This window comes from Rhopalosiphum maidis, chromosome 3, assembly GCF_003676215.2.
Source record: "Rhopalosiphum maidis isolate BTI-1 chromosome 3, ASM367621v3, whole genome shotgun sequence".
NCBI classification, from domain to species: Eukaryota; Metazoa; Arthropoda; class Insecta; order Hemiptera; family Aphididae; genus Rhopalosiphum; species Rhopalosiphum maidis.
Genome location: NC_040879.1, coordinates 1870387 through 1890517, shown reverse-complemented (window position 1 = coordinate 1890517; position 20131 = coordinate 1870387). Strand labels below are relative to the sequence as shown.

Sequence of the window (20131 nt, the reverse complement as noted above, 5' to 3'; positions counted from 1 at the left end):
CCATTTTTTTGAAAATAAATTGAAAACATTTGAAAACCAGTTTTCAGAATCTGAAAACTGTTTTTACCGTGAGAAGATTTTTTGAGCTGGGGCCAACTTCACACGCATATTACTACCTGTTATATTATTTATATTTAAATAACACTAGAATATACTTATTGATAAAAAATATTTTCCGATATTTACGTTGTTATATTTCGATGAATATTTTTCATCCACCATCTTCTTTTTTTTCAAGACTTCTTAATTTTTTTTTTTTTTGCAAAATATGTCAACGTAATTATAATACGCAAATGCACAATACGCTGTAGCTGCAGCAATCTCAACAGCATTCATTTTCGTTCAAAAGTAAAAACTTGAGTTTTCGTTATCTATCTAATACTTAGAGTAATAATATAATAAAATGTGAAAAATAGTTTGTTTACTATACAAAGAATGCGCAACGGTCGCATAGAAAAAAGCTCTATGTCATAAGGTCTATGCGTGTATTGTACGCCGTGAGGTAGATTATATTAATTATTATTATTATTTTAACCATCGTGATTTTTCGAACATTTCCCAATTTTCTCAAAATTTTAACTGGACTTTTCCAGAGTTTATCCAATCCGTTCTTTTCATATTCGCGTAATGTGCGTCTTTTGAAAACCACGCGTGTATAGTTTTTTCGCCGTTTGCGTTTGTAGCGGTCGCGATCGCGGTAACGAGTACGACTGCCGACAACGGTCCTCCGTACATTTTTCTTCGCTTTTTATTTTCTCACATAGGATCGCAAACGCCGATCGATGTACGAGATATTTATTCTATCTTTTTGTCAATATTGGGATACTTTGTGTTAGTAAAACTTTGCTCAAAAGTGAATAAATTATTTAATAATTAATAATCATCAATAAATTTTAGTTTATGGCCTGAATTGTTTATAGGTACCTAATATATTATATTTAATATTTGAGTATAATTCTACAGGTTTTGAATTTAAATAATTATATTCTTATATTGTTGAAAAATAGGTATCTACCTAATGAAACACAATATATGTATTAATATTTAAAATATGTATTTAAATTATACAGATCATGTTTGAGAATTAATATTCAAATCTTTGAATGAATTTGGTACATTAAAATAGTATATAAATATAATATATTATTAGTCATATTATGAAATATGTATGTAACAATGCATATAAATCGGTAATTGTTGACATATACATTAAAAAGACAATTAATAAGAATATTCAAGTTTCATTACACATAATTATATGAATCGCATAAGTGAAACAGTTCTGTACGCAAAATTCGTCACGGCTCAGAAGCGGTTTAAGTGCTCGAGATTCGTCACTGTAAATTCATTATATATAATCAACTATCAAATATAATACTATAATATGTAAGATATGTTTAATAACCTAACAGGTTTTTGTATAGGAACTCTTTACTATTCGAAGTTCGAGTTAACATAAATTTTGATTTCACTTGCTACACGCACATCATCTGCGATCCGACATAGTCGAATTGCTTACCTGATAGGTTTAGATGCGTGTAAATTGAACTTTCCCGCTGATTATGGATTACTAATACTCAAACATGGCAATCGACTTTAACATTTTCTCCTACAAAACAGCTTTCGACTTTCGACGTCAGGAGTGCAGGTATCGGTTGAGGGCTGATAGCTACGGTGGAGTACGATTACGGGCGTTTTACCTTTTTGGGCATACGATTGCGCGTGGTGCCGGAATAACAAAGAACATGCTTTTGACTATTCAAAAATGTACGATTGCGCGTGAAATTGGATGCGACGTTGCCAACTTCTTATTAAAATTTAAAATAATTATTATTAATAAAAAAATTTGTTATTTGTTGTATATGTTGTTATTGTATTTATTTCTAATAACATTATAAACGTGCGTTATACGACAATTAATCAGTCAAAAATAGTACAAATAGTTACAAAAAATAACAGATACTTTATATTCACATTCAGTCTACCTCAAGTCAAAAAATATTCAATAAAAAAATCGTTATAATAAAATAATATAAAATATTCGAATAGATATTGAAAAAAATTTCAATTTTAAAGCCCTAATACATATTTCCAATTATGGCTAAATACTTAAGTAAGTTTTCTGGTCTTTTATTTTTTCTTCGTGTTGTTTACTCATGTATTTTATACAAAAATTCAGTTTTATTATTACAATTTTTATGATTACATTTTAAATTACAAATTATTATTATTATTAAAACATTGCAGTGATTACAAATTATTATTATTATTAAAACATGTATGGATAAACATTTTTTTTATTACAAATTTTTTTATTTTATTTTTATTGTGATAACCGATATGTTTTTCAGTTTTCACTAACTAATTTGTCTATATTTGGTTGGATCTGAGACGATGCAATTCTGAGTGAATTTTCCAAGTGAATGTCAATTAACCGAGCTCTTTGTTTTCGATTTGACAATTTTCATTCGTGAAAAAATATGTTCACAAGTGTTAGTACTGCCAAAAAGAGACATCATTCTTAATGCGTTGTTTCGAAGATTAGGATATGTTTCTCCAGCGAATAAAAAATAAATTTAAAAATTCGTCCTTTTAGTGTACTTTTAATATCAGTTCCTAGTTCTTCTATACGCTTTGCTACAGTTACACCTGATAAACTCAATTTGGAAAAAAGTTGTTTTTGTGCTGGACATAAAATTTCAGAGGTCGCCTCCATGAAGTTTTCATAAATTCATCATCAGTGAATGGCTTCGATTTAGCGGCAAGTTTTTGTGCTATTATATAACTAGCTTTGACATTGGCTTCCGAGTCATTATGACATTTTTTAAACTTGAAGACTGACCTTGTACATTTTTCATTAACAATGTAAGTTTGTCAATTCAAAGTTGTCCTTGTATCATATCATATTTTGCTGCATGTTTGGTACCATAATGTCATTACAAATTGTACTCTTTCGTCACTTCAATCGATTCTTGACAGATAAAACATACTGCCTTTTCTTTAACTTGAATAAAAAAAAATAGTTATTGGACCATTTTTCTTGAAAAACGTGACTTTCATCCGAGATTTTACGTTTTTTACTCACTATATTATACAAATATTACGAAGAAAATGTATGAAATTGAAACTTGTATACATAAACGAGTATTATGATCGTTCCAAAATCGATTACGAACTAATAGGCAACAGCCAACATTTATCTCTATTAGGTAGGTAATTTAATTTATCTTATCGCATATTTCTGATAGCGATACTTAGCCGTTATAGTATTATCAAAATAGAAAATATACATACCAATTTTCAAATTTGATCACGGGCCACATAATTTTCGTAATATTATAATTAAAAAATTAATTTATTATTCATTTATTATGTCACCCCCCTGCACTTCCTAATGGACGCCCTTGCTCGAAACTAATATGAGAAGTGAGCGAGGGCTTGCATAATATTATTAGGTATCTAACTATTTTAACTTAAAATCAAATCACGGCGTGGCGTATAATTTATAATATAATTGTTATTACCTATTTCGTTAATATTTAACCAAAATTAGATATAATTATACGAATAGAAAGATTATGAGGAGGTACTCTTAAATATAAGTTCATTAGCAGTTATTTTACATTAAACCAAAAAATGGATAAATATTGGTATAGAGTTTATGATTATACATAAATAGGTGAAATTACTAAGTAAAATTACTTGCATATGTCGAACAACTTAAGAATATTACAAATAAATAATTAGGAGTAAATATTGATGGATTGCCAATTTCTAGAAGCTATAAATCAAATTTATGGCCAATTTTAATTTCAATAGTAAATATTCCAATATTATCAAAATATGTTATGCTGGTTGAAATATATTATGCTAGATTTAAAAAACCAGAATCAATTTTTGAATATTTAGACTCTTTTATGGCTGAAATGAAAAGTATTATTTCTAATGGCTTATGTTTAAATGGTAAAATTTACAATTTTGTTATAAGCCAAATAACTTTTGATGCTCCAGCAAATGTAATTATGTTAAACGTTAAATCTTGTAATGCCTACCATAGCTGTGCCATAAAAAATGTTGATCAGCAATGATTTGTATATCACACAGAATACTATGACTAAAAATTTACTTATTTCATTTGTTTCTTAATATCCTACTTTATACGATTATGAATATGTTACGTATAATGTACATGGATTAATTAATTTGACTAACTTTGCACATGTTTAATGTATTTAAATATGAAAACTATTAACAAATAATAAATAAAAGTGTTAAAAATTCCAAATATCCTCTACAAGATGTATATAATTGAGACAATAGAGTACCTAATTGAAAAGTAGTGATTGCTTTTCGCAAATATTAATTAAATATTTCCATATGTATGTGTTTTTAAATTTATCCTTTAAAAAAAGTATACCAAAAGTACGTTAACACCGTTTTTATAGCCATGAATGGTGTATAATTGCAAAAAAAAATTTGGAGCCTAGTCGAATGTTCCGTCCGTAAATATATCTGTGCAACTTGTCAAACATTGAAGATTCTCTTCAGTTGTTAAGCAAATAAAAATGCAATCATCGGGTAAATGTATAAATTTTTTTCCTTTAAACATTAAAAAATCTTTATTTTGTAATTCGTTCAGTTGCGTAATGGCATCTTCTAAAGACGAAGGGTAAGGAGGAAAGTTTTTTCTTCGTTGAATATACATAGCCTTTCTAACTGATTTTATATCATTATATTCTAACTCGGTACTCACGCTATTCATAAGTTGACTTCTAATTATTTTTATTGGACGGGTAGCTATGGAACTTATAGCTTAACGTTTACAGTTTTCCCTTAGAACTTGCCTTTCGATTTTTTGAGTAGAATCTATAAGGTGGTTATGCTCACTAGCAATTTTTATCATTATTTTATTGTCACTTGTCATTAAGACTGTACAAGTACACTGTTTTTTACAGCACCTATATCTGTTATTTCCATTTGCCCGCTGTCTGATGTGTCGAAATTTGTTTTTTTTCACCACTAACAAATCACTCCCCCTTTCTGAACTTATTATGAAAATTTCATTTTCCATTTTAAAAAATTAATTATAAAATGTTAACAATGCGAAAAATATACCTTGACAGCTAAAACACGAACACAACTGACATTTCAGTAAATACGTATAAACATACAATGCGAGATCATAGTTTAGGTATATTCGTACATGTGAGGGAATTTACAATAAAGATAAAAGTATGATCTAAAATAAAATTATCTACTTCTTAATGATGGAAAGTTTGTCTGGTATCGGCGGCGATATTAAGTAATAAATAACGTACGGATCGCCACAATCGGAACCTAATCGGATATTTACCATGCACCTATAATCTGTATATTTGGCAACGTTGCTTAGAAGCAAAAATAATTTAGCACACGGAATCGTACACCTAAAAAGGTACCGTTGATAAGGACCGTGCGCAATCGTATTGCAGCCGATAGCTAGATCCTTAATTACTATTTTTCAAACTTATATTTTTTTTATTCATTCAAAAAAAAAAACCGGGCATGCGACGGAACACAGTATTACACCGAATGATAACTGATTAGTTATAGAAAAACTGTTAACTCATGGAAATCGACTATCACATTTTTAGTGACCAATTTCTAGACACCCGATCACCATTCCCTATCAATTTTTCGGTGAAACGATTTTCACTCAACCATCTCGAAGGCTTCTATTCACCGGAATCGAGTTTCACCAGTCCCTAGTACCTGTGTAATATAAATAATGATTCATATAAGTAATATTAATAACATTAAAATATGTAGATTGAAAGAAATTACAGTTGATCTAATGCAGGGGTCGCCAACCAGTCGATCGCAATCGACTGGTCGATCTTTCTAGGAATACTGGTCGATCGTTATAAAAATTAATTTTACCATTATCGGTCGATCGCGTAATAAATAATCGGATAATGTGATTTGCTAATTCGTATCGGTTAAAAATTACAAGCAATAATTTGGATTCAAGTATACAAGCAGCTATTATTAACTATATACCAGAATTTTCAAAACTTGCAGAAAAAAACCAATGCCAGTTATCGCATAAATAAATTAAATTTTTTTTTTACTTTTTCTCGTGTATTGTTATTACATAAATATTATTATTATTTGAAGAAACAACTTTTTTTTTTTTACTCATCAAATAAATCTCTTCCTAGGTCGATCACCAGGGTTTTAAAATTTCAAAAGTAGCTCACTTGTTTAAAAAGGATGGCGACCCCTGTCCTACACGGTAAAAAAAGATATACGTGTAAGTTCCTACACTAGGAATATTATAAGTTATTAATTTATGTTTATATAATACTGTCATACATTTTAACCCTTTATTCTGTATAATATATAATTTATAAGCTATCTATCTAATTTAATTTAATAATTTTAAAAATAATTGTAATTTAATAATAATTCATAATTGTAAAAAAAATATAAGTAATGCATTCTATTTAATGATAATTCATAATTATAAGAACATAAAAGTGTGGAGTAAGTGATGAAATAATGTTATCGCACTCGTTTAAATCTTTATATATGGTGCCTATTTAAAAGAATAAAGATAGATTTTAACGAAAGTTTATCGATAAAGCTGACAAAGTGACTTATAAATTCGATTTTTCGACATACGAAATATTTACGACTTTTCATTACTGATAAAAATTGTACAAAAAACCCAACAGATTAATGTACATTGTCACATTGGATAATAATAGTTATGTTTGTACTGTTCGAAACATTCGTGTGTCTGTACATATCCATTACGTATAAGTCACGATGATTAACAAAAATCGCGTATCCTTTATGCTTAATAAAAAAGGCAAAGACCTATTAATTTTAAATGATTTTAATTTTTTTAAACATCACACATCAAAAAAAAAAAAAAAAAAATGAAAATTCATGGCAATGTGTTATAAATAAGTGTAAGTCAAAATGTGTGGGTTCAAATGTTAATTTGATTAATATAGATAAATCGTGTTTTGACCATCATAGTCACGCAAGTGATGAAACTTTAAAGCGGCAACAAATAAGTAATTCCTGCAAAAGAAAAGCTTCAGAAATGAACCTCATAAAATAAATTTTTTTTTTTTTATTGTTTTATTATATTAAAATTATTAAATTGATAATATTTATTAGGTAAATTATTAAATATTATAAAGAATTAAATATTATATCGAATAAAGGGTTAAAATGTATGACAGTATTATAATATGATATAACTGATATTAGATTGATAACTTATAATATACTTAGTGTAGGAACTTACACTTGTAGCTTTTTTTACCATGTAGGAACTTACACATGTACCTGCTTTTTACTGTGTAAGAACTTCTTACATATGTACCTTATTTTATCGTGTAGGAACTAATATATGTATCTTGTTTACCTGCTAGGTCTCGTGTAGGCACTTACATTTACCCATTTTAAGTAGATACTAACATTTAGGTATATCGACAATTATCCACCTAAATAATTTTATTTAATCAATATATTTATATTGATTGCTTAAAAAAAAATCAAATTGATTTTTTTGTAAAGCAGTAAAGTCTTAATAAGTATATTTTCATAACAGTTAGGTTTGAAATGTATAACTTTGTTTTTATAAGATGAATAAATTATTATCAATGAGTTATTTCAACAATCAATTAAAAGTTTCAATAATAGCTGATGGAATTTATTTAGGATCAAATTTCTTATAGTAGTTAAGATGATTCTATCTTAATTTAATTTTATTAAATAGTTGATTTAAGTTTTAAATTAGAGATATTTAATGATAATCATTAATCAAACTATCATTATAATTTTAAGTTAAATTATAAATTACATACGTTTTGGGTTCAGGACCACAATAATGTATATTCGTGAAATTTCGAAAGTTTGGTCGTCTACATTTGTCGACAATACCTCTTAGCTCTTTGCTTTTAATTGCACTATCTGAAAATGCAAGTATATCATTAATCACGATAAATATGTTTATTTTATAAACCTATTTACATGACTACAATATTATATAATATAATACATTATAAGTTAACATAATAATAATATCCATACATCTTTAAATATTATTAAAACATGAGGCGATTTCATCGGTCAGCTATATCTGAATTTCTACTGTACAGTTTTCATATTTTACTTTCAAACGCAAGTACTCAGAAAAATCCAAAATGTATCAATTAAATAGTTTTTGAAAATATTTAGTTTCTGTGTAAGCGTATCGCGTTCATTGCCGTCCGCGCACACACACATTTTTACAACCCCCACTACTCTTATATATGTCTACTACAGAACTAATACGTCGTCGTTGGTGGCGTGCGTTACTGTCTGGCGTATACATTATGCAGGCACTCATCTTACCTCTACTGTTGCATTATCATATCATTACTAGACGTAAATTTCTGATAATAATAGCTTTTACTATGGTAATAAATAAAGCACAGGGTCACTCATTGGATAAAATATTTATCCCAACCTGTATTTAGTCATGGACCATGGTCAACTTTAAGTTATGTCCAGTTAGATCTTTTTAAAAATTAAAAATACAAAGAATGCTTAACAAAAAAAAAAGTTTATAAAAAAATTCTATGACAATAATAACTAAACTTCATTGAAATTTTCATTTGTTTGTTTTGGGTGAAACATTTGTAGTTTCTCCAAATGAAAATGTCTTGAGTACATCAATAAATGTTATTAAAACTTAAGAAATTAAATTACTTTATATTTTATTTTTCCTAAACATTAATGACACATTATTATAATAATATATGTATATATATTTAGTTATTCAACAATCTCATTTTTTTTAAAGCGATGGGTAATTCAGTTAGTAATACAATAAACGTTGTCATAAAATTCAAAATAGTATGTGTATAATTTTTATACATGCTTACCTGCCTCAATACCTTATATATTATAATATTATATTTACGATTTCAGTAAAATATTTAGTAAACCCTCCGAAAAATATGTGAATTCTGATCGTTACTACATATGATACTTACTATTGTTAGCGAGGGGCGACGACCAACCTTGATATAGGTATATATTTTTATTTCCAAATACTATTATATTGAAACCACCTGTCAGGTTACTAATTCGTAAAAAGCATCGCCTGCCATGAAGATGATTTAGTATATTTTGGAATCCAATTTATTTTACTTATCGTTGGCAGGGTAAGAATAAAAGAATTCTAATCGAGTAAAATGACAAGAGTTTCAAACATTCCTGCAGTGAACGTGCATTGTTAACTATACTAGTCTGTATCTGAATTGCAGCTGTCCTTACTACGTCGTAGGTATTATACAGATGTGTTTTATATTTTATATAAAATATAAGTAAACTGTCGGCAGTAATAATATTAAAGTGCGTCGTGATATATACCTACCAAGTATCCTTTTAAGACGTTTCTATATAGAATGCTCGTGTAGTAATATCAGCCGTAGATAATAATGGCATTGTCCTCATCGTTGGTTTTTTTTAAATTCATTAAAGGACCATCCAACTCAAAAAATCAATAATTATTTTATTACCACAATAAATAGAACAAAGTCTAACTAATAAGATAATTATTAGTTAATTAACTAAATTTCATTTGTGACTATTCGTTCACTAGTTAGCAGTGCCGGATTAAGAAATTTGGCACCCCTAGGCCCGTATAACATAACGCCCTTAAAAAACATTCTTGTTTATTAACAAGTAATAAGGACATTTTGACTCTAGTCAGAACTATTACAAGGGAACGTCAATTTCGTGTTTTTGTCACTTGTACTGGACGTCATAGATGATAGACAGCGCCTTTTATGTGATTTAAAATTAAGGCGCCCTTAGGCCCGGGCCTGCTTGGCCTATACGTTAATCTGGCACTGCTAATTAGGTACAGTTATTTTTGACATTACGCGCGACGTCATGGATTCGTTCGCTGCATCGGCGGTCATATTATATAATACATGGAAATATTTATCCATTTTTGATTTAAATTAAAATAACTACTTATCAATGCTAATGAACTTGTTTTTTCGAATGAATTAATCAAATGTATTTAAGAGTACCTCATAGTCTTTCCATTCTTATAATTGTATCACATTCTTGTTTAATTTTTTAAATTTTTTTTTAGAAAAAAAAACACTTGGTAAATTATATTACGAATTTACTACATATTCACTGTGTGTAATATTGTTTTGACGATCGTGACACTGTGTACCTATAAATCAGGGGTCTTCAGCCTTTTTATGCAGCGGGCCACGTATTATTTTTTTAATAATATTGCGGACCACATTCGTAGTAATAACATGTATTTTATACAAAAATTCAGTTTTATTATTACAATTTTTATGATTACATTTTAAATTATAAATTATTATTATTATTTCAAAACGTTCAAATTAAAACTGCCCCAAATTATCCTATACTGAATAATGAAATAGACTTTGACCCACTATACCATAGAGATCCTAAAGTAACTTTTTAATATGAGCAAATTATTCTTAATAAATTTTTTGTCAGTCGAAGTAATGTTCGTAATAAATATTTTATTTTAGATAACAATGAAATAGTACATATTCAAAAAATAATGGCTTCATTTTTCTAGAGGTAATAAAATACAATTATTTAACAATAATTTTTGAAACACCAATTGTATCTAGTGTTATAGGTTCATTTTATGTTGACCTTACATCTATATCAAATATTTTTCTTATAAATTTAATAAAATTAAAACATAAATGCATTTTTATACCTATATCAGATACAAAGGCAGTTACCAGTTACATCATTAGTATTACACACATAACCTAATTTTATTATATTTGTTAATTATTTTATATGTTGTTAATCATTATACAATGAATTCCGCTTAATGTGATCACTGGTTTATAGAATCAACCGTTTATATGAATCAAAATTGAAATTCCCCAACCAGATCTTATGTTACTAATGTTAAATTAACCTTTTATAAGAATCAACAAATACCGGATAATTGAATCATTTTTAAGAACATTCTTATCGTTTTAATGGTATTCCAATTTTCAAACTTTCACTAAAAAGAAACAAGAATTGTTTTGAAATTTTTAATAGGAGCTATTATAAATATGGTGATAACGATACTTTTCAGTTGTTTCAAAAGTTATAGGTACAATATACATACATTATATTATATTATATTATAATATATTAATTTAATATGGATTTTAATTTCAAATAGATCTAAGACGTAATATATTTAATTATTATTATAACTATATATTATATTTAGGTTCAAAACATACATCTGTATAAAATTCTAAAATTCTTCACACATTACAAACCCTATGTTGATTCAGTGCGGGTTCACTGAGTACGCGTAGGTTTTGTAAATTTAAACAAGCTTCGTCCACTGCATTGAATCGTGATAGGATCGGGAAATACGCCGCCCAGTCACTGCAAATATTTCGACTATACAATACACACCAACTGACCTGTGTATTTGTGTGTATATATATAAATGTAGCTCACAACAGGTGGTGGTCCGACACGGTTGCCGAATAAATTCCGTAAGTGCTAGTGTTGGGTGGTGTGTGTATGAGTGCGTGTACACTTAAATTATATAGTAATGTCGTATACATATCGAAACGTCGATATAATCGAACGTACAAAATAAGTGAACAACCAAAAATATCATAAAATACTTTTTTAAACACGTCCAATGGTAATCGAGTATACGATCACCATCATCTTTATATATTGATCATCTCATCTTTATATTTATATTAATTATATTATATTGTATATTTTATGTTTAGTCTAATCATCTTATTGATCATGCATACAATTATACTAATTGTAATATTAACCTTGTTATCTTACGGTCCAGTGGCGTAGCCAGGATTTTTTTTAGGGGGGGATTAGTAATAAAATAAAATAAATCTATAACCGTGTTAAAATAATAAAATAATCGAATGATAATGATTATTATTACCAGTGCAGTCGATAACGTGAATACGGCATAACAGAATACATTTCACCACGAATAAATGATTATATTTCTATATTATAAACATTATATTTTTGATAAAAATACGGCCGAATGGAGGGAGCATTCAACCCCCCCCTGGCTACGCCGCACCACTGATCTTACCCTATTTACAATATGTGTATTGTAAATTGTCTATTTGAACTCCCTGAAAAACAAAGTTTAGAACTATATTGCTAGATTGACCCAATAAACTTCTACTTCTTTCATTATTATTAAATATTCTTATTGTGCCTTATAATTGTGTTCTTGCTTATTATTATAATGATAATATGTGAGCATAATACAATTACATTATATTGTAATAAATTTTGTATAAATAAAAATAAATATTATCTATAGTAATATATTTTTTATTATTCAGTGGAACAATGAATATGAATTTATTAATTGATTTATCATTATTTTCATCACACACATTAATAATTATAGGCATATTTTTAGTGTTACATGAAACTCCATTAATGATTACCTATAAAAAAAACCTACTTAGGTATCTATTTTATAGATATTAATATATCACAATAGAAATTTTTTAAATTTAGGTATAAATTTATTACGTTATACTAATTATTAGTAATTACAATTATGTAATTACCTATATTGATTCCAAATATTTTATCAAACTCTGTACGCCTATAAACTTTTTTTTTATTTATCAGTTGTTTAAAAAAAAATAATCTTGTATAAACCACCAAATTTGTTCAGCTTCTTGGGGATAATGTATAAAATGCATTATTTTCTTATTTATAAATTAGGTAACTTCAATTTAAATAATATTGAATTTATAAAAATATGCATTGCATATAATATAGGAATATTTACTTCTTTTGATTTTTTTAATTTATTATCGAAGCTCTTTGACCATTTTTGGAATTAAATTTACTAGCATTGATTCCGTTAACAACAACAAATTATTTTCATAAATTTCTTCTTCTGAAAATTAATATTATTTAATAATAGCTGCAACTACATGAAATACTTATCTAATAGGACGTACCCGCATGTAATACCCACTAGCACACCCGTAATTAAATCAATATACACGCACCAGATTATATTCTATATTACATTACTAAATCATTACTCATATGGTATTAAAAAAGAAAACCAAAAATAATACTGAGTATCCCTATTTGTTTTAATTTAAAAATCAAAATACTTTACCTTCAAACCTATTGACTAAATTTTTAAGCCCCACGTCATTTAACCAATTTTTGGTGAATTCATTCATATCTAAATAGTAAATATATGAAATAAAACTTTCACAAAACAAATTACTTTTTACATATTATATGCTAATATATATAAATATATTTGTATATATATTATGTATATTATACATGTGTATAATGTTTGTACTTTATAATGGTCGTTGGTTAATATATTACCTAAGTAGTATAGTAGTGTTGTGCAATATTTATATTTATATGAATTGGTTAAGAATATTAAAAATTCGTTTTTAGCTACTGACCTACTTACCTACAAACCTACGTAATTATAATAAATGTGAAATTAGAATTAGAAATATAATTCGAATTAGAATTCAGAATACTACGAGTGGATGAATTATTACAAATTAGCATTAAATGACATAAAAAAAAGAAATAAACAAATCAATGGATTTAAATAATTAAATAATAGAGAATATATTGAAAAAATTTCGTATGTAATAAATTAAAATATTATATTTTTTAGGTATTGATGTTTAATAATAAAGCCAATAAAAGGTAAAGGCACCTGTTATATTTTATATAATAGATACTTTTTTAAATAGGTACATTCATTGCCTTCTATGCATTGTAGTTATACCTATTTAAATTTTGTAAATAGAGGCGTATTTAGATATTTATTATAAACTATGTTGAAAGTGACTAGGTCACAGAATATTTAGGATCGTGAAGAGTGTAGGACATATATTTTGATGTTGATAAATCGGTTGATATAAAAATGAAATAGGACTGGGATTGACGGTAAAATATCTGTCTTTGTTATTGTAAAATAAGTTATTCTTTAAAATTTAATGATTGGTAGTAATAAACTTTACCCAAAGCCTAATATATATCATCACTTAAATTAAAACTAATTTGAATTTGAATAATGAAAATGAAACAAAAACTTTTCAAAATATCACACTATTTTATAGAATATTGTCGTTGAACTCTCGAAGTTATGATGAATGTTGACTGTTTCTCTGTTTACTGTTGACTGAATAGTGATTACCATAGATGGACCGCTGCGAAGTCGTAGCTTGCCGAAATCGTTTGCTAATAATTGCAATAGTTACAATTTTAAGTACCTACTTACCTAATATCGCGTTCACGTGCCTGCCGAACTGTTGTACGTTATATACTTTACATTCATAGTACTTTTATCTTATACCGCGTAAGCGTATACTCAGTATCGAATACCTAGGTACGTAATAAATGTTTTTGTAGCATTCACTCGACTACTCGAGTAGAATCCAGACGAATATAAGCTTAATCGTAAGGTTTTCAAAGATAATTGGCGATATACAATGATTAATTTAATGAGTAGGTATTATTATATTAATGACATTAACCTGTTAGCTTAGTTAATAGTAATTTAATTTCGTCGACTTTTAAAATAATACTGTTATCGTTTTGATTAACATAGATACCTACCAATACGTAGGTACTATTTTTATTTATTTTAGGTAATATAGTACTCCATAATCGTTTTTCATTTTATTTATTGTTGTTCGACATTTTTGCTATCGGTTATAGGTACCTATTGTTTTCGTATATACACATAATACTACAATTACGAATTATTTTACTGTTACATATTCGTCAGTTTATAATAATTAATATGACAACAAAACGCCCAAGCTCGCCTCTTATGGTCGAAAATATTTTTAAAAAATCGGAAAATTACACCTCTTTGATTTTTCTACAAAAATTGAAATTATAAACACATTTTGAATTCGGCGAGCGAGCGGTGGACATTGTTAATCATTATTGTCTTATACCAAATTTAAGGAATAAATTGTAAATACGTACGTAAATCTGGTTATAATTCGTTAATTTTTAGTATAATATGTAATTTAATATAATTTAATACAAACAAATTAAATTGTGCAATCATAATAAATATATTATATACATTGTTATTTATTGTGGGAAATCCATTATAATAAAGTGTTTCAATTAATATTTTTTTGGTTAACGTCGTGTTTGGACGTTAAACGAGGACTTACTATAAGCATTTGTACTGTTTTAAGTGCATAAGTGAATGCATATTCAGTACCTATTTTTTAAGAGCAATAAGTTCCGATCCCTAGCTGATAACCAATAATATAATACGATTAATACCAATATGACAATATACCATATTTTAAGCAATTATATCTACAGTTAATAAATTTAGTTTACAATTCTATATTATAGTAATTTGAAAAACTTTGGTTGATAACTACCTAATAAATTATTCATTATTTAATCATTATCAATATTTTCTGAGTGTAATCAATATATTATTTGTTATTATTTAAAACCGAACACGTTTAAAAGGAGAAATAATATTTTTCAATATTTCATTATCAGAACCCTACTGTATATATATAAGTATTTACAATATAAGTTGAACAAAGAACAGTCAAAACGATATAGTTACACCCACAATTGAATGCAACGACCCTTCGCTAATACCAACACACACATACACACATATATATGTATATGTATACATGTAATATATCAGGTGTTCAAAATGTTTGGAGACTTAGTATGCATATTTTAATTCTTGCTTAGGTTTTAGAGCAATAACAGACAACACCACCACTGTAAATTTATAACGTAAACCATTTAATAACTTCAATAAGTATATCATAATATTATCGTTTATTAGTTCCAATTCCAACTAGCCTAATACCGATCTCCAAACTTATTGAACATCCTGTATATCTAACGTAGCCTGAGCTCATTTTGTTGCATACAAAAGAAATTCCAATCCCAAGATGGCGATATTATCTATATAAAATATTGTGCCACCACTACCCCATTATTTAATGTGTCGGTCACAAATCCAGAGTGCATGAAAATGGATTTTCGATGAATAAAAAAAATAATTTAACAAAATCAAAAAAATAACTAAGGTAGTTCCTCCAAAGTTTTCTTTAATAGCATAAAAATATAGATAGTATAATATCTTAAATATTGTTCATGGATGATTGAATTTAAAATGTTTACAAGATCGCAGATTATTTTATACGCGTATAGTGAATAGTGAAAGGCTATGTAGATCCAGTGGTGTAGTCGTAAATATTGTTTTGAGTATACACCTAAATTGAGAAATATGTAATACGTGGAGGGCTCTACCCCCTATACCCCCCCTGTATAATAATTAATTAAATTTATCTATTATTATAAATATATTTAAATACATAATAATATATAATTCCATTATAGCAAATGTATTAATTTATAAACTGTTCCGTTTTGTTTTTCTAATGGCTCCACTTTCCTTGAACGGTTATCATTGGCCGATCTGTACTGCAACAGCCAGCTTCCAACATAATTGGTTGAGTTCCCTATACTAAGAGGTGGCCCATTTATATTGATAAACATAAGATTTGTTATATTTTTTATTGTCAATTTAGATCTTAGATCTGAACGTATTATGTTCATTAAACATTAAATTAAATCCCCGTCCACATTAGTATATTTAATTCCTGTATTTCTTCATTAATTGTATTATTATGAATAAAGTTTCTTATTCCTTGTACTAGTATAGATGTATTTAATAAAAATCTACGGCCCAGTTGTTGTATTTCATTTTCTCCATGTCTTATATAATATACTATATTGCCGTCGTCATAACTCATAATATTAATTTAATTTTAAATATTTGTTTTATTAAATTAAATTTAATAAATGACTAGAATATTGTATTATCACTTATCAGTATCTATTACCTAGTATCTACTACCTGCCTAATTTGTTATGTTTACGTAGTATTCAATGTTTATAGTTTATTAATGACTTTTGATGGTAAATAAATAAACCACTTTGAGAAGTTATGACGTTCGGACAATTTTAAATTTTCCTATTTCTTATAATTTTATTTTTAATCATAAATAATTATTCTGATACATCAATTCTCTTAGAGTTATGAGAATGAAAAAAAATCAGAAATGTTCAAATTATATGTATATTATTAATAAATTGTGGTAATTTGGTTATTATCCAAAAGGCTACGACCGTATACCCGCGTATTTGTTTTATTTTCTTTCCTATACGCATTTAAGAATTTAAGTGTTTTACGCGTATACGCGGATACGCGTATACCTTCCACTACACCACTGTGTAGATCGTGTTACTATACAGCACAGTGACTTCATTGGTATAATTGTGGATTGGTAAACACTGTTCGTTCGATGTTTGCGGCGGGGGAGGTGCAGTCGGTTGGATACAATATACCTGCACACAATTTCCCATTTCTATAGTCCCTCATTATGTTTTCGTAAATCGGTTACTGACTGTCTTTTTTTTTCACGTCTGATGATTTTATGTTTGTGTGCACCACGAAATTGGTAATATTTAAAAAAAACTTTATTTCTATTATTACAGGAAATTATTTTTATATTCAATAAGTATTCCTATTCCTGCATTATATTACAATAATTTATAATATTTACAAATAATAATCATTTTTAAAAATATATTCGTCGTTGTTAGATAAATTTCTTCTGTTTTACGAAAATACACCTAAAAGGTAATATATTTTTTTAAATAGTTATTAAATGTTATCTTTCTATTGAACTTATGAAGTTATTACATTTTGTATAATGAACGAGTTGATTTAAATTATTTAGTTGTGGTTAAACAAAAAATATTATAACCAATTATTCAAACTTATACTTTCGAATTGCTTCTCTTGTCATGGTGTCCCCTGCTTCCGTACTTACTGGTTTATCTCCTTTTCATTATTTACAAAAATTATTATGTTTAATATTAATGTATCGATTATTGAATGTCTCGGTTTATTTGTAATTATATTTAACTTTATATAATTGTGTGTATTTCAGAATAATGATGAAGTCTTTTATTTTAATATGCATAGTTGCTATAAATTTAATAAGCCCAAAATCATTAGGTGAACGACTCAAACATGATCCGTTCTGGGACGACTTAAACACCCATTGCGGATCAGAATTGGCAGATGAGTTGGAAGCGATATGTCAAGGAAAATACAATGAGTTACCGGGTTAGTCGAATGTACCTTTGTAGAGTTAGTCTAAGCTTTGTTTGTAGATATTATATCTAACTAAATATAATTTGCAGACCGTGCTTAAATGTTTTAAACGTTTTATTATAATAAATTTATAATGGAAATGAAATTGTATTTTCCGAAATAATTATGTATGCAACTGTAAACAAGACTTAGTTTAAAAGTTTATTATCTCTATGATTTCAATTTTACTTTTACCTTCATTTTTTTCGTTTTTAGTCGGTGTGTCTCAATCAATAGTACATCGTCGAAAAATGGGCATACCACTTATAACAGAGGAGTGCTGTTATAATCCATGCACCCGGCGAACATTAAAAGAGTATTGTGCACCAAATCAACAATAAGTAAAAATCAATAGTAGATATTAATATTAAATAATTAACGTTAAGAAATTAAATTTTAAAATGTCAATATTGTTTATATTGATGTCACAAGATTGTTAAAAAAATAACAATAACAATAAATAAAAACATCTGAAAAATGGTGAATTTTCTGAATTTTAAACTTCATTCTTTTCTCAGAAAAATTAGGGGCAGAAAAAATTTATTTTGATAAAGAAAATTAGCTTTACTTTTTCTTATCGACTTAAATCCTACGTTAATATTTTAAAACTATTTAGAACTTGTTAAGTTTAAGTATTTGGAACTTCATAATTTTGTCAAAGAATGCTAAAATAATTCAAGTATGGCACTAGTTCTAATTTCTTACGTTATTCGCTAAAAGTTTGTTATAAGTAAATCTTACTTATTTTAATTTAGATTTATAATTAATTTATGAAATTAAGATAATTTGAAATAATGCTTACTTAATGAATTGTTCTCATGTAAACATCTTAAATAAAAAAAACAATTTATAGACTTTTGGTAATAGTAACCAATATTGTCTAAAAAATTAAGCTTTTGTATTAATAAAAAATGTACAATTAAAATTATATATTTATTCCACGTATTAATCAATAAAAATTATGTTACCTACTAACTTAATTAATTACACATTTGTTCAATAAGTAAAAGTACAGTTAATATAAGCTGTGTATATAGGGCCTTGCAAATTTTATGTAACAGTAAATTTCACTATGAAATAATGAATTTTAAAATTATTTTATCTATATAAAAAAAATGATTAAATAATAAAATCTTGACATTTGGCAAAATGTCAAGATTGGCAAATTAGTTTTAAATAAGTATGTTGAAATAGGTATTTAAATATTCTGCTTCAAATCATGATATCTAAGACTTCAATTTTGTTGAATCTTGGATACCTTGTAGGTTAAATCTTTTAACCTAACTGTAAAAAATGCTGAAAATTATTTTGAAAATAAAGACAAATAAATCAAAGAATGCAAAATACAATTTCAAAACTGACTGTTGATACACAATTAAAATGTTATAATAAGAAATCTCTATTTTATAATAAGTTGAACAAATTTGCATACTTTATAATAAATATAATTTGTAGAATATTATCAAATAAAACGAAACTTGATGGGTCGCAAAAAAGTTTATATTATTTAAATGTATTTTATTTATAGGTCATATAACAGCAATTGCTGGTGATAATGTAACATCCTTATAATCCGTATAATTTATATATATTGTTAATTTTTTAATTATTTTGTTTTAATTTATTACAATTTATAACACACATTACATAGCCTATTCTCTACAATACCATTGTCTATATCTAAACTCTATGTAATAATAATAATAATTAATAAATAAATCATTACATGTCAAAGCTATGGTTTATCTAGGTTTAATGATGAATTATTATTTGTTGGATAAATTGTTTCTCAAGGGGGTAACCGTGCTTTCTGTAATATTAGATAGGTAGTGTATG

General features: G+C 27.0%; 1 protein-coding gene across 1 annotated transcript; it reads left to right on the top strand.

The window, feature by feature from the left end:
- Nucleotides 1-4646: 4646 nt before the first annotated feature.
- On the top strand, nt 4647-18636 carry LOC113559997 (insulin-like growth factor I). The gene is made up of 3 exons (XM_026965785.1): nt 4647-4669; nt 18090-18268; nt 18512-18636. Exons 1-3 carry the CDS (start codon nt 4647-4649, stop codon nt 18634-18636), a joined length of 327 nt encoding a protein of 108 aa, XP_026821586.1.
- Nucleotides 18637-20131: the final 1495 nt, after the last annotated feature.

Excerpts from the sequence above, each read along its gene's own strand:
- LOC113559997 (XM_026965785.1), top strand. The coding sequence starts at position 4,647 with ATGGCATCTTCTAAAGACGAAGG. Across the intron at positions 4,670-18,089 it reads GCATCTTCTAAAGACGAAGG|AATAATGATGAAGTCTTTTA; the intron begins GTAAGGAGGAAA and ends TGTGTATTTCAG. Across the intron at positions 18,269-18,511 it reads AAAATACAATGAGTTACCGG|TCGGTGTGTCTCAATCAATA; the intron begins GTTAGTCGAATG and ends TTTCGTTTTTAG.